This window comes from Phyllostomus hastatus, unplaced genomic scaffold (genome assembly GCF_019186645.2).
Source record: "Phyllostomus hastatus isolate PE091 unplaced genomic scaffold, TTU_PhHast_1.1 phas_contig_58, whole genome shotgun sequence".
NCBI classification, from domain to species: Eukaryota; Metazoa; Chordata; class Mammalia; order Chiroptera; family Phyllostomidae; genus Phyllostomus; species Phyllostomus hastatus.
The window spans coordinates 12,594,708-12,607,681 of record NW_025333916.1 but is presented as its reverse complement, the minus strand read 5'-3'; the positions used below and the strand labels follow the sequence as shown (position 1 = coordinate 12,607,681).

The following is a 12,974-nucleotide window of genomic DNA, read 5'->3' as shown; positions in this document are numbered from 1 at the left end:
GACAACACTGAATCTGTCCTATTTGGGGTATATTATAGAAGGTGGACTTCTTTGGAGAAGACAGTAATACTGGGGGGAAAAATGGAAGGCAGCAGGAAAGGTGGAAGACTGAACATGAGATGTTTGACTCCATAACGGAGTTCTGAGAAACTCAGAACTGAGTGTCAGTTCCACTCAGGCCTGAGTGTCGAGGAGCCAAGCAGAGCTGTGGAGGACAGTGCTCTGGGGACATCTCCAATTCACAGAGTTGCCAGAAGTTGGAGCCGACTCTGTGGCACACAACACACACAAGCATAACACTACAACTGTCCATGCAGGGGAAATGTATGATTTATTAGTTTTTTTGCATGCTAGTATAGTTCCACAAAGCATCCAAGGTACAGAACAATATGATAAAATAAATTTAAAATTGAGGGGAAAAGTAAAGCAAAGATAAATTTAGAAAAAAAGATGGGGTCAGGTGAAAAGTACACAAAATATGTTCATCCTCTCCACTGAATGTGGGTTACACCTTCACTCCAAGCTTTCAAGGACCAGTAAGAGAAGAATCACAATGAAGATTGTTTTTCACAGTCTTCATAAGATATTCATAAGATAAAAGCAAATCAGCTACCCAGAATAATGTTTTTATTCTAGTTCTAAGATGAGAAAAGAATTTCTCCTGTGGGCCTTCATAAAACTGATACAAAAATGAAATATATGAAACACATCCTTGAAGGAAAAAAATCTTCACAGTAACCCCAACAATGAGTTTCATAAGTCTGTTATTTATAAAAATCCCTTAGTACAAAGCGGTAAGAAGAAGCTGAGAACAATCCAGGGATAATGCTACAGTTTTAGAATACTGTTTATTAAGAGGAATAGAAAGAGAATTGGAAATTAAACCTAACACCCTTGTGTAATAATTTTATAATTAGTTGAATGTTTAAAAGAACTGTTTGATGGATTCAGTAATAATTTACTCAGAGTGCACAAATGTTATTCTCAAGTAAATCCTATTTTTCTTAATTATAAGTCTAAACTGAAAAGCCAAATACAAAACTGTTACAGCATAAACACACACATTGTGATGGACTGTATTAACTGAGTAGTTGCCAGACCATTATCTGAAGGAACAGAGTGCCATGTATTGGATTCCTGAAATCTCACCTGAATTGTAGAAATATAGTAGCACCTTTATATGCATTGACTAGCAACAATGGGCCTGGTTATAAATCAAGATTTCCAGATAGTCCTTGTTTGCACAATTCTTAACAATCATCAGATGTAATGCAAGAAAGTTGGTTCTACTCTCAAATTTCTCTTGTTTTTCTTACTTCTCTAACCAAAAAAAATAAAGATTTCTTTTTAGAATGATATATCAAATTCATTTTCAAAATCTCCTTCCTCATTTAAACTATATGTTTCCTTAAAGTAAATAATTAAACTATTAATCATTTAGTATTTCAGTTATAGAAACAAGTAGGAAATGCTATAGTGAATTTAAAGAAACCTGTTCAAAGTGATGATAACAAGTATCATTGCAAGTTAAGGTGGAAATAAAACATAAGTGTAACATGAATCATTGATTTTCAAGTTGAGAAATGTTAGTTTCTGTATTTGTCTTATAAAAATAAATCTCCTATGCTTGGCAATCCTCAATGGCAAATAATTATATTAAGGGTTAATCTAAAAAAAATTGAATCATCCTTAAGCTTACATTGAGATTAAGCAATAAAATTGGAATTAGAAATATGAAATGCTCTTAAGGAGAAAACATTCAAAACTATTGAAAACAAGACAGTAAAATATACAGCTTGATCAGGTAAGCACTTTCCATAACTTTTTACAAAAATTTTCTTCCAGTTGATCATCATTAAATCATTCTGAAAGATGGCTGAATATTTTCCAATGCTAACTGCCTCAGTGGAATCACATTTTCTCATTTCCCAAAACAAGGTTTATTTTTTGTTTTGTTTCCCCCATTAATGTAAAACTTCAAATAAACTTTAACATGGAATTATGACTTTAATTCTACAGAAGCAGGACATTCTAAAAACATAAGACCATAAGAAACTTGTTAACTTGAGTTTTTCAAAATAGGATAGAAATGTATAATTTCTCCACTAAACAATTTGTTTTTAAATAAACTCTAAACTACTCCTTAAAAATCCAATATAGTACTTGTTGCAAGAAATGACAAATACTGCACTTTAATTTTTAGATATACTGTTCTGTAAACTGTAATTTCAGTCTCCAAAGACTCATATGGGTCTAGAAAGTACGTTGCTCACTCTATGATATATACCCTACTCACTACTTAAAATAATTGGATTTTATTTTTTAAATAGAACTTTTGAGTAAATCTCATGTCCCTAAAGACGTTTTTATTTTGTACCAATCCATGAAATGTCTCATTTCTCTTAAAATTTATTTTATAGCAAAAGAATATCATACTGAATCAAAAGTTTCTCTAGAATGATTCATATTTTTCTTGTGAGTTATTATGAGTGAATTTAGATTGTTAGGCTATGTGGTTCAGAAATTGTGTGTGATACCTGTTCCAGGATTCTATTCTCATACAACAAACTACCCCAAAACTTGCCAGCTTAAAAAAACAACTTATCATTTTTCTCTTATAGTTATAGAGGCTGATGTGTTCAGCTGGGCAGTTCTTGCTTAACATATTTCATACAGGTGTAGGCAAATCATGACTGTGGCTGGAGCCACCTAAAGGCTTCTTACATATTTGATGCCTGGGCTGGAGGATGACAGAAATAGCTAGGATCAAGGCATATGGCATATCTCCCTCCTCCTCTTACCTTTACTTCCCTCTCCCCTTCCCTTCCCTCTCCCCTTCCCCACCCAAGTAGCTTCTCCAATGGTTAGCCTGAGCTTCCTCATAGTCCTGACCATCTCAGGATAGTTAGACTTCTTACATGGTGGCTGACTTCTCCTATGAAAACATTCCAACTTGTCTGAATAAAAATTGCCATGCTTTTTATAAGACAGCCTCAGAAGTTCAGAATGTCACTCTGCTCCATTCGATTGGTCAAGCAAGTCACTAAGGTCCAGGGGGGAGTCAAACTGCACCTTTCACTTGGAAGAGTTGCAAAGAAATTATAGCCATCTTTGATTTACCACAATGCCTATTCAAAAATGTACTATTGCCAGATTTCTTCAAACTTCTTTTATTTTCCATAATGAATTTAAGAGATCAATATTAGCATAAAACCCCTAAACTCGGGGCACATGAGTTGGTTAGCTAATTTATTAATTGGTTACTAATTAACAATTACGAAAAACAATATGGAAATTCATATAAAATTTTTCTTTGTGCTCAATTTGGCTTTTTGACAAAAACATTCTTTTAAGATAAATATTTGAAATGACACAGCTTAATTCCTAAATGTACAGATTTATGGTGAGAAACCGTGTTCTTCTCGTGGCAAACCATTTCCCTAAATGAAGCAATGTTACTTCCAGGTATCTGTTCCAGTTATTTTTACTGCCCCAAACTTATTAACCTAAAAGAAGAATCATTTTACTGTATCTCCTAAATCTGTAAATCAGCATTTTGGGTAGAGTTAAACTGGACAACTCTTCTGTACCCAGGATTGGCCAGAGTCACTCAGTGCTATTCAGTTGGGAGCCAACCTGGGCTCAAGGGACCTAGATAGACTCACGCACATTCCTGACACTTCAGCCAACCTCCATCTCCTTTTGGTAGCTTCTTATGGTCTTCCCTGCAGACTAGTCAGAGTTCTCATGTGAAGGCTCAGGGTTCCAAGGGCAAGTGTTCCAAAAGATAGGAAAGGAAGCTACCACTATCATAAGCTGTGTGCAGAACACTGGCACAGCGTTACTTGTGCCAGATGCTCTTGGTCAAAATAGTCACAGAGAACCAGCCAGATCCAAGAAGGGAAGGCAGAGACCCCACCTCTTGATAAAAGAATTTGCAACTATATTTAATTTGCCACAGGGCCCAGGGGAACTCAGATGAATAACATAAAACTTAGTTTACCAGGGCCCTTCACAATCTAACGTACCACTTTCCCAGTCTCATTTATCACTGATTTCTTCCCTCTAGTCAAAAACTATCAGGAAGACACCTATAATTGGACAAACTGGATGTATTACTCACTTCAGTAAAAGAGACTGAAAACAACGAGAAACCGTGGGCACCTTAGTGAGGTGTTAGGACTTAGAGAATTTGGACCTGTTTTCCGTGACTTTCCCCATCTTACCAAATCTTACTTAGAAAGAAGGAGTAGTAGTCTGAGGTTAAGGTTGTAAATAGTAAGGAGGCAGAAGTCATTGTATTAGACTGGATACAGTGATATTTCATCATTTTTGTGGCGAACAATGTTCATGTTTTGTCTATGTTCAGATATGATAATACAGTGCTCTTACTCTTCTTGATCCATCACTGACCCAATAATCCTGTCTGGTATTGGTGTGCTGTGGAATTGATTACGTTTAGCAGGGGAACATTACATCCTAGTCCTGTTTAGCTTGGATATCAGAGGCTGCTTTTCTCTTTTGCACTCAACATGCTATGCTCATACTGGCCTTGAGTTTTCTCTGCTCTCTGCCAGTACATTTGTCCTATTCAGTTCCCTATATCTTCAGAAAGCTTTCCCTTAGCACTGTACTCAGTTTTCTCTCCAACATCCTTTCTACTGGTTACTTGGGCTTATGCTTTGTTTCCTCAGATAAGATGACAACACACATCTCTCAGTGCAGGCAGGGCACTGCAAATCACAGGGTCCTGACATACAGGCATAGCAAAAGAAAAGGGAAAGGTGTATTTTCCTATTCCATAAACTAGAGCACACGCCGTGAAACTGCTTCACTAAATTGAGTAAAAATCGTTCTGGGAAACACGAATCCTGTCAAGAACGTGATAATAACTCAGATCTGAAGGAATCAATCCTTACTCCTAGGAACTAATGTGGGCTCCGGCCCTCCTTGAGACTGTGCGGAACTACATTTCCCACAATCCTTCAGGGCCAACGAGGACACGCAAAGTTCTGAACTACAATTCCCAAAGCACAAGGCGCCCACCGCATCATCGCGATTTCCGAAAGCTCTGACCCACTTCCGGTCTTCCCTTTCCGCACTTGCGAGAAAGGGGACAAGGTCACGAAAAAAGGTCTCAGTGTGGTAGCGCCATTTTTTCCGCTTTCAGTTTATGCTCGTTTCGCAGGGCTTCCAACAGCAAAATGTTGGGACAGAGCATTCGGAGATTCACAACCTCTGTGGTCCGTAGAAGCCACTATGAGGAAGGTCCGGGGAAGGTTAGTGTGTAAGGGGCCCGGGTTCGTTGGGGTGGGGGCGCTTGCCTGCGACTCTCTGATCTCTGTGGAAATGGGGGTAATAAGCCCGCAATTTAAAGTGGAACGCCGACTAGCATTCCACTTCCCCCAGAGAGAAAGCTAGGGACCCTGGATGTGCTCCTTAGTCGAGGAAAGGAATGAGTAGGTAGCGCTGAAGGCCCTACCACCCTCTCCAACATTTGGGGACGGGGGTTGCGGGAGGTCGTGGACGCCTTGTCGGCGGTTATTGTGTCTTAAAAGCCAAAATAGAGATCTCCGGACTCAGAGTGAAGGTCATTGCAAACTAATGAAGGTATGAGGGCCTGTGGTCGTGGGGTCGAGTCTTTGACTAGTTGACCAAATTGTAAGTATTAGCCCTCCTTGCTTGAGGTTGAGTTTAGCGTCAAACACAAATAGCTTAAATCGGCTAAATTAGTAGCTACAACCTCCGAGGGTTATGCGAGGCCTAGTAAAGGGATGAGAAACTGTTTGAATGGTAGGGCTGCTTGGTTGTGAAGAAAAGTACTTAGTAGTACCGTTAACGTTGACATGCGCATTCTTTAATAGGTGTCCAGTTTTTAACAAATGGTGAACCAGAACAATGTATTCTGCTTCTAAAACTAGTGTTGGAGAGTATTTTCGATTACCTACAATAAAAGAGAAAGTTCACTATTTTACACCTGAGTTCATAAGACCACTTCCTGGCGCTCAGTCAAGTCAGATGCATATATATATATATATTTACTTTCTAGTGTTATGTATGATGAAGGTTATAAAACTTCAAAGATTGTGATTTTTAAAAACAGTGCTGTGGTATGTGAAATACAGAACCTGATTTTGTAAAAGAAAGAAAATCGGGCATTCCGTGTATGTGTTTTTTATCTAAAATCAAATGACTTGAAGATCGGTTTTTGTTGCTTGTTCTTTTTTTCCTGCAGAATTTGCCGTTTTCGGTGGAAAACAAGTGGCGGTTACTAGCTATGATGACTTTGTATTTTGGATCTGGATTTGCTGCACCTTTCCTTATTGTAAGACACCAACTGCTTAAAAAATAAGGATGTTTTAGTTAATCCATAAAACAGGTAATTAATTAATGAATTTATAATCTTCCCAAAGCAGTGCTTTCCTTTTATTTCTTCCTTTCTCTACCCCTCAAAAAAAAAAAAATGACCTTCCCTCCCCTAAAATTACAAAATGTTTTTGCATGTAGAGCTGATTCCTGAAGGGAAGTATATATGTGACATTGGTGGAAATAGGTTGATAAACTTAGAAACAAGTGTTTCTTTACCTGAAACCCAGGGTTTATTTAATACTACTGTTTGTAAGGCACACTTTACAATAATGATTTCCTATAGCTCCCTAGCAGGCTTGTGAAGTAGGTGGTATTAACCTGATCTGAGAAAGAAAAATGACAAGTTGCCCGATATTTCATAGCTAGTGATGGTGGACCAGGAGTTTTAGCCAGACCTCATAACTTCTTAATCAGGAAAGTCCTAGTAAACTGATTGTTAGTCTCTCTTGAGAACAATATATGTTAGTATATGCCCAGAGTAGTAGTTTTTGTTGTTGTTGTTGTTGTTGTTGTTCTGGGGGGTTAGCAGATTTCCCTGTGTGAGAGGAAAAGATTTATTTTCTTAATTATAACCAGAATTTTTCTCAAAACAACACTATTGGAAACTTCTGTAGGATAATTGGAGTAAATTCCAAGTATATTTTGGAAAATAGTTGTCATAGTTTAGGAGGGATATGATCTATGTAAGTCATTAATATGGAAAGATTGTGGTGCATATGATGAAGCAAATCAGTATGAATGAAATTGTGATACTGTAAACGCTTTCTGATGTACCAAACTGAAGGATAGATTAATGAGACTACATGATTTCTGTTAAATGAAGGGGATTTTTCAATACCATATTTTTGTGTTTTTATTTGCAGATATGAAGAAGAGCATTTGAAGAGGTGCAGTCTCTTTGAAAAAATGGATCAAACTGTTGAACTCGACATACTAGATATGTTTGTAAATAAACTTAATGGCATGAATCCGTAATGCCTCTTCTCTGAAATACAAAATGTGATAATTGGGCATCTGTGTACTTTTTTTATTTGGGTATTATTCCATTATCAAAATCTATGTGATTTAGCTTGTTACTCTGTCTTAAATTCTGAGATTTTATTTATTAATTGCCAGTTATTAATCACAATGTTGGTATTTCTGTTATAAAAGAGAAATGCAAACTTGACTTCAAGTCTGTACTGATTCCCCTTTTATTTAAAGGGGGAGGAAAAAGTTACTTTTAGTCTTCCCCTCTTCTTTGAAAGGAGTAAATTGCTTTTTTTCAGGAAGTTTTTTTTTTTTATGGAAAAAACTGTACGAGGAAAACCAGTAGTGTATACAGATTAAAGTACAAGAACTTCATTTTTTTTTCATCCACCTATACCCTAAAACTGAAACTTTTGTCTTAGTAAATGTGCCACTGACAAATGAGTCTTGTTTAGACTGAATAAAAGGACAATGTTTAAAATGGAATGTAATGGCATGTGAAATAGAATATAAGAAATAATTACCAGTCCATTCTGGAGCTTTGACTAGTAGAAATGTGTTGAAAGATGGCACTCACTAGTAATTATATCAATGAATCAAGTTACATGAATAATGAAATGCTACTTGCCACTTAAAGTATAGTGACTTAATTCCCAGGGCTTTGTATTAGGGCAAGGAGAAACTAATTAGCTACTGAATATTTTAATATCAATTTGGTCACTTTTGGAATATCACTGGTGTTAAAAGAATACTGTAAAGTAGAGGTATAAACTGGTGGTCTGTTTGGCCCCCCGACTTTCGGGGCGGGGTGGAGTTGAGTTGCTGTGCTGCTTTTAAACCATTGTGTAAAACTAGAATATTCACGTTTTTTTTTTTTTTCCACATGAAATTATGTATTTCTGAATTCTTGAACAATTGTTCTGGGTGGTTCTACACATCCCTTCATGGAACAAAACAGCTGCCTCCCTTAGTCCTTGGCATAACATTGGATTTCTGATAACGGACATAGCATTAACTACTGATTTGCTAGTACCTTAAATTTTCCTCTGTTTATTTGAGAGGGTCTATTTTAGACTTTTCAATAACTGCCTGGCAACTCCTTAAATAATGGATGCAGTTTAAACGACTGTCTAGCCATTCCCTGCTCTTGTGTGTCAGTTTGTGCTTTTCCATTTATGAATCATGTCATCCTGACATTATGTTGGGTGAGTTTTTCTATGCAACATCAGTGCTGTCTACCTCTGGGAAAAGTAGAATCACGAGTAAGTTGCATAAAGATCTGAAATCTTGGTTCAAATCTTTGCCCTTAAGTTACAAATTTAGCTATCAGTTTTTTGGAGGAAATGGAGATGAGCATAGAGCATAAGCATTATGAAAATCAAGCTGTGTAAAAAACGTACTTTCTGGCAAGTCTGAAATGAATGGGTTTTTTCAGGTTGAAAATACATCAAAAGTTAACAGTATTGGATAGTAAGATGTAGATAGAAGACACCTGACTGACTTGTCTTCCTAAATTATAGTATTTGAGGATTATACATTAAGTCCTCGCTTATTGTCAATAGGTTCTGCAACTTGAAACAATTTAAAAACCAGTTTTACTATAGGCTAATTGGTGTAAAGATTTAAGCTCCTATGTCAAAAAAAAATCACTAAAAAAGATCCAAAACACAGTATTAAACATTTAAGTCAGTGGGAACTATACATACATTTAAGAAAGGTTAATAGAAACACATGAGATAGTTCTTTTACAGCCTGCTCATTCCAGTTCGGGATTGGTGGCAGGAGATTCTTTGAGCAACTCAGGATTCAAGGACATTCCATCACAGGCCACAAACCCACACCCCTACTGGCACAATTGATACGTATCAGTTACTGTGCACCTCTGGGATGTGGAGGAAATCAGTACCCAGAAAAAACAAATGGGAGGATGTACATACCAGACAGTGGCTCTGGCCAAGATTTAGTATCTTCTCATCACAACAAAACATTTGAAAACCTGATTTACATGAAAGAGAAAAACCTTTGCTCATACTGAAATAGTAGTGGATTGTCCCATCACCATAAAAAGGCTTCAGGCTGGCTTTTACCGTGTTAAGTACGTGGAGTGATAGAAGGCCGACAAATGTTCAGTTTCTGTATCAGGATTCTCCAGAGGAACAACTAACATGATGTGCGTAGACTTAATTTTAAGGAATTAGCTTAGGTGATCGTGGAGGTTTGACAGGCCCAACATTGGATGGGGTAATACTGAAGGGTTGCAATTCTAGTTTGAAGCATATACTGACAGAATTCTGTCTTCCAGGGAAGTTGGTCTTTTTTTCTATTAAGATCTTCAATTGATTGGCTGAAGCTGACCTACGTTATGAATATAACAACACTTCGAGAAATATCCACAGTGTTTGACCAGCTATCCGGACACCATGGCCCCGCCAATTTGACACACAAAACTAACCATTGTAATTTCTTTTAAGCTCGTGATTCCCATATAAATATTTTGTGTTGGTTTCAATTTTTTTAATACTGCAGAATATTAATTTTGTAATTATATGTGTGTATATATATGTATATATATATATATGTATATTTCCCCCTATACAGTTCTTTAAAGAAAAAATTGAGCTAAACCATACATGATGTAAATTGTTCAAGTTAAACCCAAAGCTATTCTGCTGTTTTAGATTGGTATTTTCATTTACTCGAGCTGCAGTCCTCACTTCAACCATGCCAATATAAAGATGTCTGGAGTCACTACTAAAATGCAATCATCATATAATAAACTGTCACCATTAGTAAAATTCCAGCTCTTTCACATGTCACTCTAGCCACACAGCTCCAAGGGGTTTTGTACCACCCTCATAACAGGTGCCACCTTTTCTGTCAAGCTTTTTCCTGCTGATTGCTCCCATTATCCCAAACACTAGACAGAAGTCAACCCCAGCCAGGGAACAGCTTTATAAATAATTACATCAGTATGTACTGTAATTACCGACTTTCTTATGTATCTCCTATACCAGCTTGTGATCATTCTAAAACCAGAGAGGCTTTTATTTATTCATGTATCCTGCATGTATAATTTAGTGAGTGGCCAATGGATAGTTATTGAATGGATTATTGAATTGAAGCCAAGAATGATAACATTACCTAAGAAGAGCAAACCCCATGCCTCCTACCCAGTCTATACACTAAAACGGAGTATGTTTTAATGTTTTCTGAATACAAATGAGTTTTTCCTAGGTTAATTTGCTGAGTTGGGTTTCTCAACCATATGTATATTGAAATAATCCAATATTGCAGACTTAGAAGTTTCTGCCAAAATGTAATTCAACCATGTCACTGACCATACCACTTAATTCATCTATATTTGTAGACAAGCTTCCTTGATGAAAGAAAGTATGTAAATTTACATTCTGATAGTAGCTGTTGATATTGTTTCAGACCAGCATTTGAGAAGCACTGGCTTAAAGAATTAGGGAATGTATTGTATTAAAAAACAAAAGATAGCTCAGTTAATTTAAGGGCCTGTCTTATTCAGCCTATTATTAGAAGCTGTTTCTTTGCCATAAATCAGCTGCTACAGTTCCAGGTGTCCCATTCAGACTTGACGCTATCCAGCAAGAAGAGTTCCTGTTTCAAGCTATTTTTAAAGATGAAGAAGGGTTTTTTAGAAACCCATCAGAAGACTCCTTCACCATTTCTTGTCAATAACAGTTATATATCCATTCTTAAATATAACACTAGAAAGTGATTTGAGCAATAAAGATTTTCTCCCAAGTATTATGTGGAAAGAACGAACACTGACACAAACCAAGATTCTAATAGAAAGGGAGAAGAAAGTGGCTATTGGGTATGCAAAGGATGATGTCTGCTGCATCTGCTCTGTGTGGTATACTGAAAAGAGCAACTCAAATATCAAAATGTAGTAAGCCTTTACTTTAGTATATCCAATAAATAAAACCATAGCATAAGTCTTTAGAACTTAACAATAAGCTGATTATAGAAAAGAGAAACAGTGTTATGATTTTTTGTTTCTTTTCAATAGAAGACAGTTTCTGTATAATAAGTAATGAAAGCTTTTACATTTTTACTCTGTCCACATAAACACTTCATTAAAAAATCAGCCATTATAAAATATTTTGTTTCCGTACCCATTGAAATTTAACAGACCAGAAGAAATATAGCCACTTTGTATATGTCTACATTGATACAGTGAAGACTTTTTTAGTGAGTATATAATTATGATTTCTAGTTAATTTTAGAGAGACTTGAATTCCTGTTTGTGGGTACAAGCTATTTGGGTCTTTCTCTAACGTGGTTTACTAGACATTAGGGCTTATCAAAAACATATCACTTTCCAGTCTGTATGCATGGCAGAAATGCACTCTGTTCCCTTTGCTTTGACAAATGAAAATGTGAACAGAAATAACTTTTTACTTTATGGAAGCTTTAAAAGACTGTATAATTCACCAAGTTCCCTTCCCCCACTGCAGGGCTGTAACCTTTATCAGCCTTGATCCCTGAGACACTGGCGAGTACAGCCCTTTGTCAAATGTTTAAAAGTGAGCAAGAAACTTGTATTGTTTGAGGTTTATTTATTCAGCAAAACTTTGCCTATCCTCATCAAAATACCTGGGCATGCCATATGACCTTAAAAAGGATTACCTAACTTCTCTACATTTCTGATTCTTCAGTTGTAGAATTCTGTGTCAGCTCTTCCAATTTAAAACTAACTGTATCCACAACTACAAATCTGGGTGCCACACAAAAGTCTGACTCGGGGTTGTAAGGAAAAATCTTTTAGCACTTCTCAAGTGTGAACAGGAGCCAGAATGATAGAGGTAAATAGCTTTTGGCTTTTCAAGTAGATTTTTGAGCTGCAGTTTTGAGTTGCTACCTAGTAGACATTTCCATCTTATCTCTTATTTTGATGGACCTCACTTACCTACTGGACACCTCTATAAAAATTATAGAAAAATCAGCCCCTTCCAGCTGAGCTCAACGTCATGCCAGAACACACTGGACACCTTGTCCAGTCACCTTCTCTGTACATTGAGCACTGGGAAACAGTACAACTCTCAGTAGCATTCCTACACAGTCATCTCATACTTAAATTTTTCAGATTATTCCTACTGAAATTTACTGCCCTCTCCCAGTTTTCCCACATCTGACAAGAGGTAGATAGCACTGTAATTGACATTGAACAATTATTCAGAATTTTAATAGGGTTTCATATACTTTATATACTTTTTGCTTAATTGAAGTTTTTATTTAAAAAAATAAAGCCACAGTTAATTTCACATAAATATCTGGGAAGAGAAGGGGGGAGGGATGGGGTACTTTCAGGGATCATTTCTATAGTTTGTTCCATATCTTTTAGAATAAGCTTTGTATGTTATGTTTGCTGGATTCCACAACTTAGTACTATGCTTCATAAATATTAAACTTTCAACAAATTAGGTAGATGGAGGTAGGATGAATACTAATTAGGTTTAATAACATTTCCAAGTGTATGAGGGACCAATAAAAGAAATTCTCTCTTGATGCCTAGTAATTATTAGTTAAATATCAATATACTAATTTATCAGGCTTATATCTTTGATCTGCTCAGATTAATATTATCAACAAAATTCCCCATGTTG

General features: G+C 36.4%; 1 protein-coding gene and 1 non-coding gene across 2 annotated transcripts; both read left to right on the top strand.

The window, feature by feature from the left end:
* The first annotated feature begins 5,090 nt into the window (after nt 1-5,090).
* On the top strand, nt 5,091-7,380 carry LOC123824839 (cytochrome c oxidase subunit 7C, mitochondrial). Its single transcript, XM_045848242.1, has 3 exons — nt 5,091-5,279; nt 6,236-6,379; nt 7,233-7,380. The coding sequence occupies exons 1-2, from the start codon at nt 5,205-5,207 to the stop codon at nt 6,350-6,352; spliced, it is 192 nt and encodes a 63-aa protein (XP_045704198.1). The 5' UTR covers nt 5,091-5,204; the 3' UTR covers nt 6,353-6,379; nt 7,233-7,380.
* Nucleotides 7,080-7,142, top strand: LOC123825015. The gene has a single exon (XR_006786800.1). It is a non-coding gene; the product is annotated as a small nucleolar RNA Z39 (small nucleolar RNA).
* Nucleotides 7,381-12,974: the final 5,594 nt, after the last annotated feature.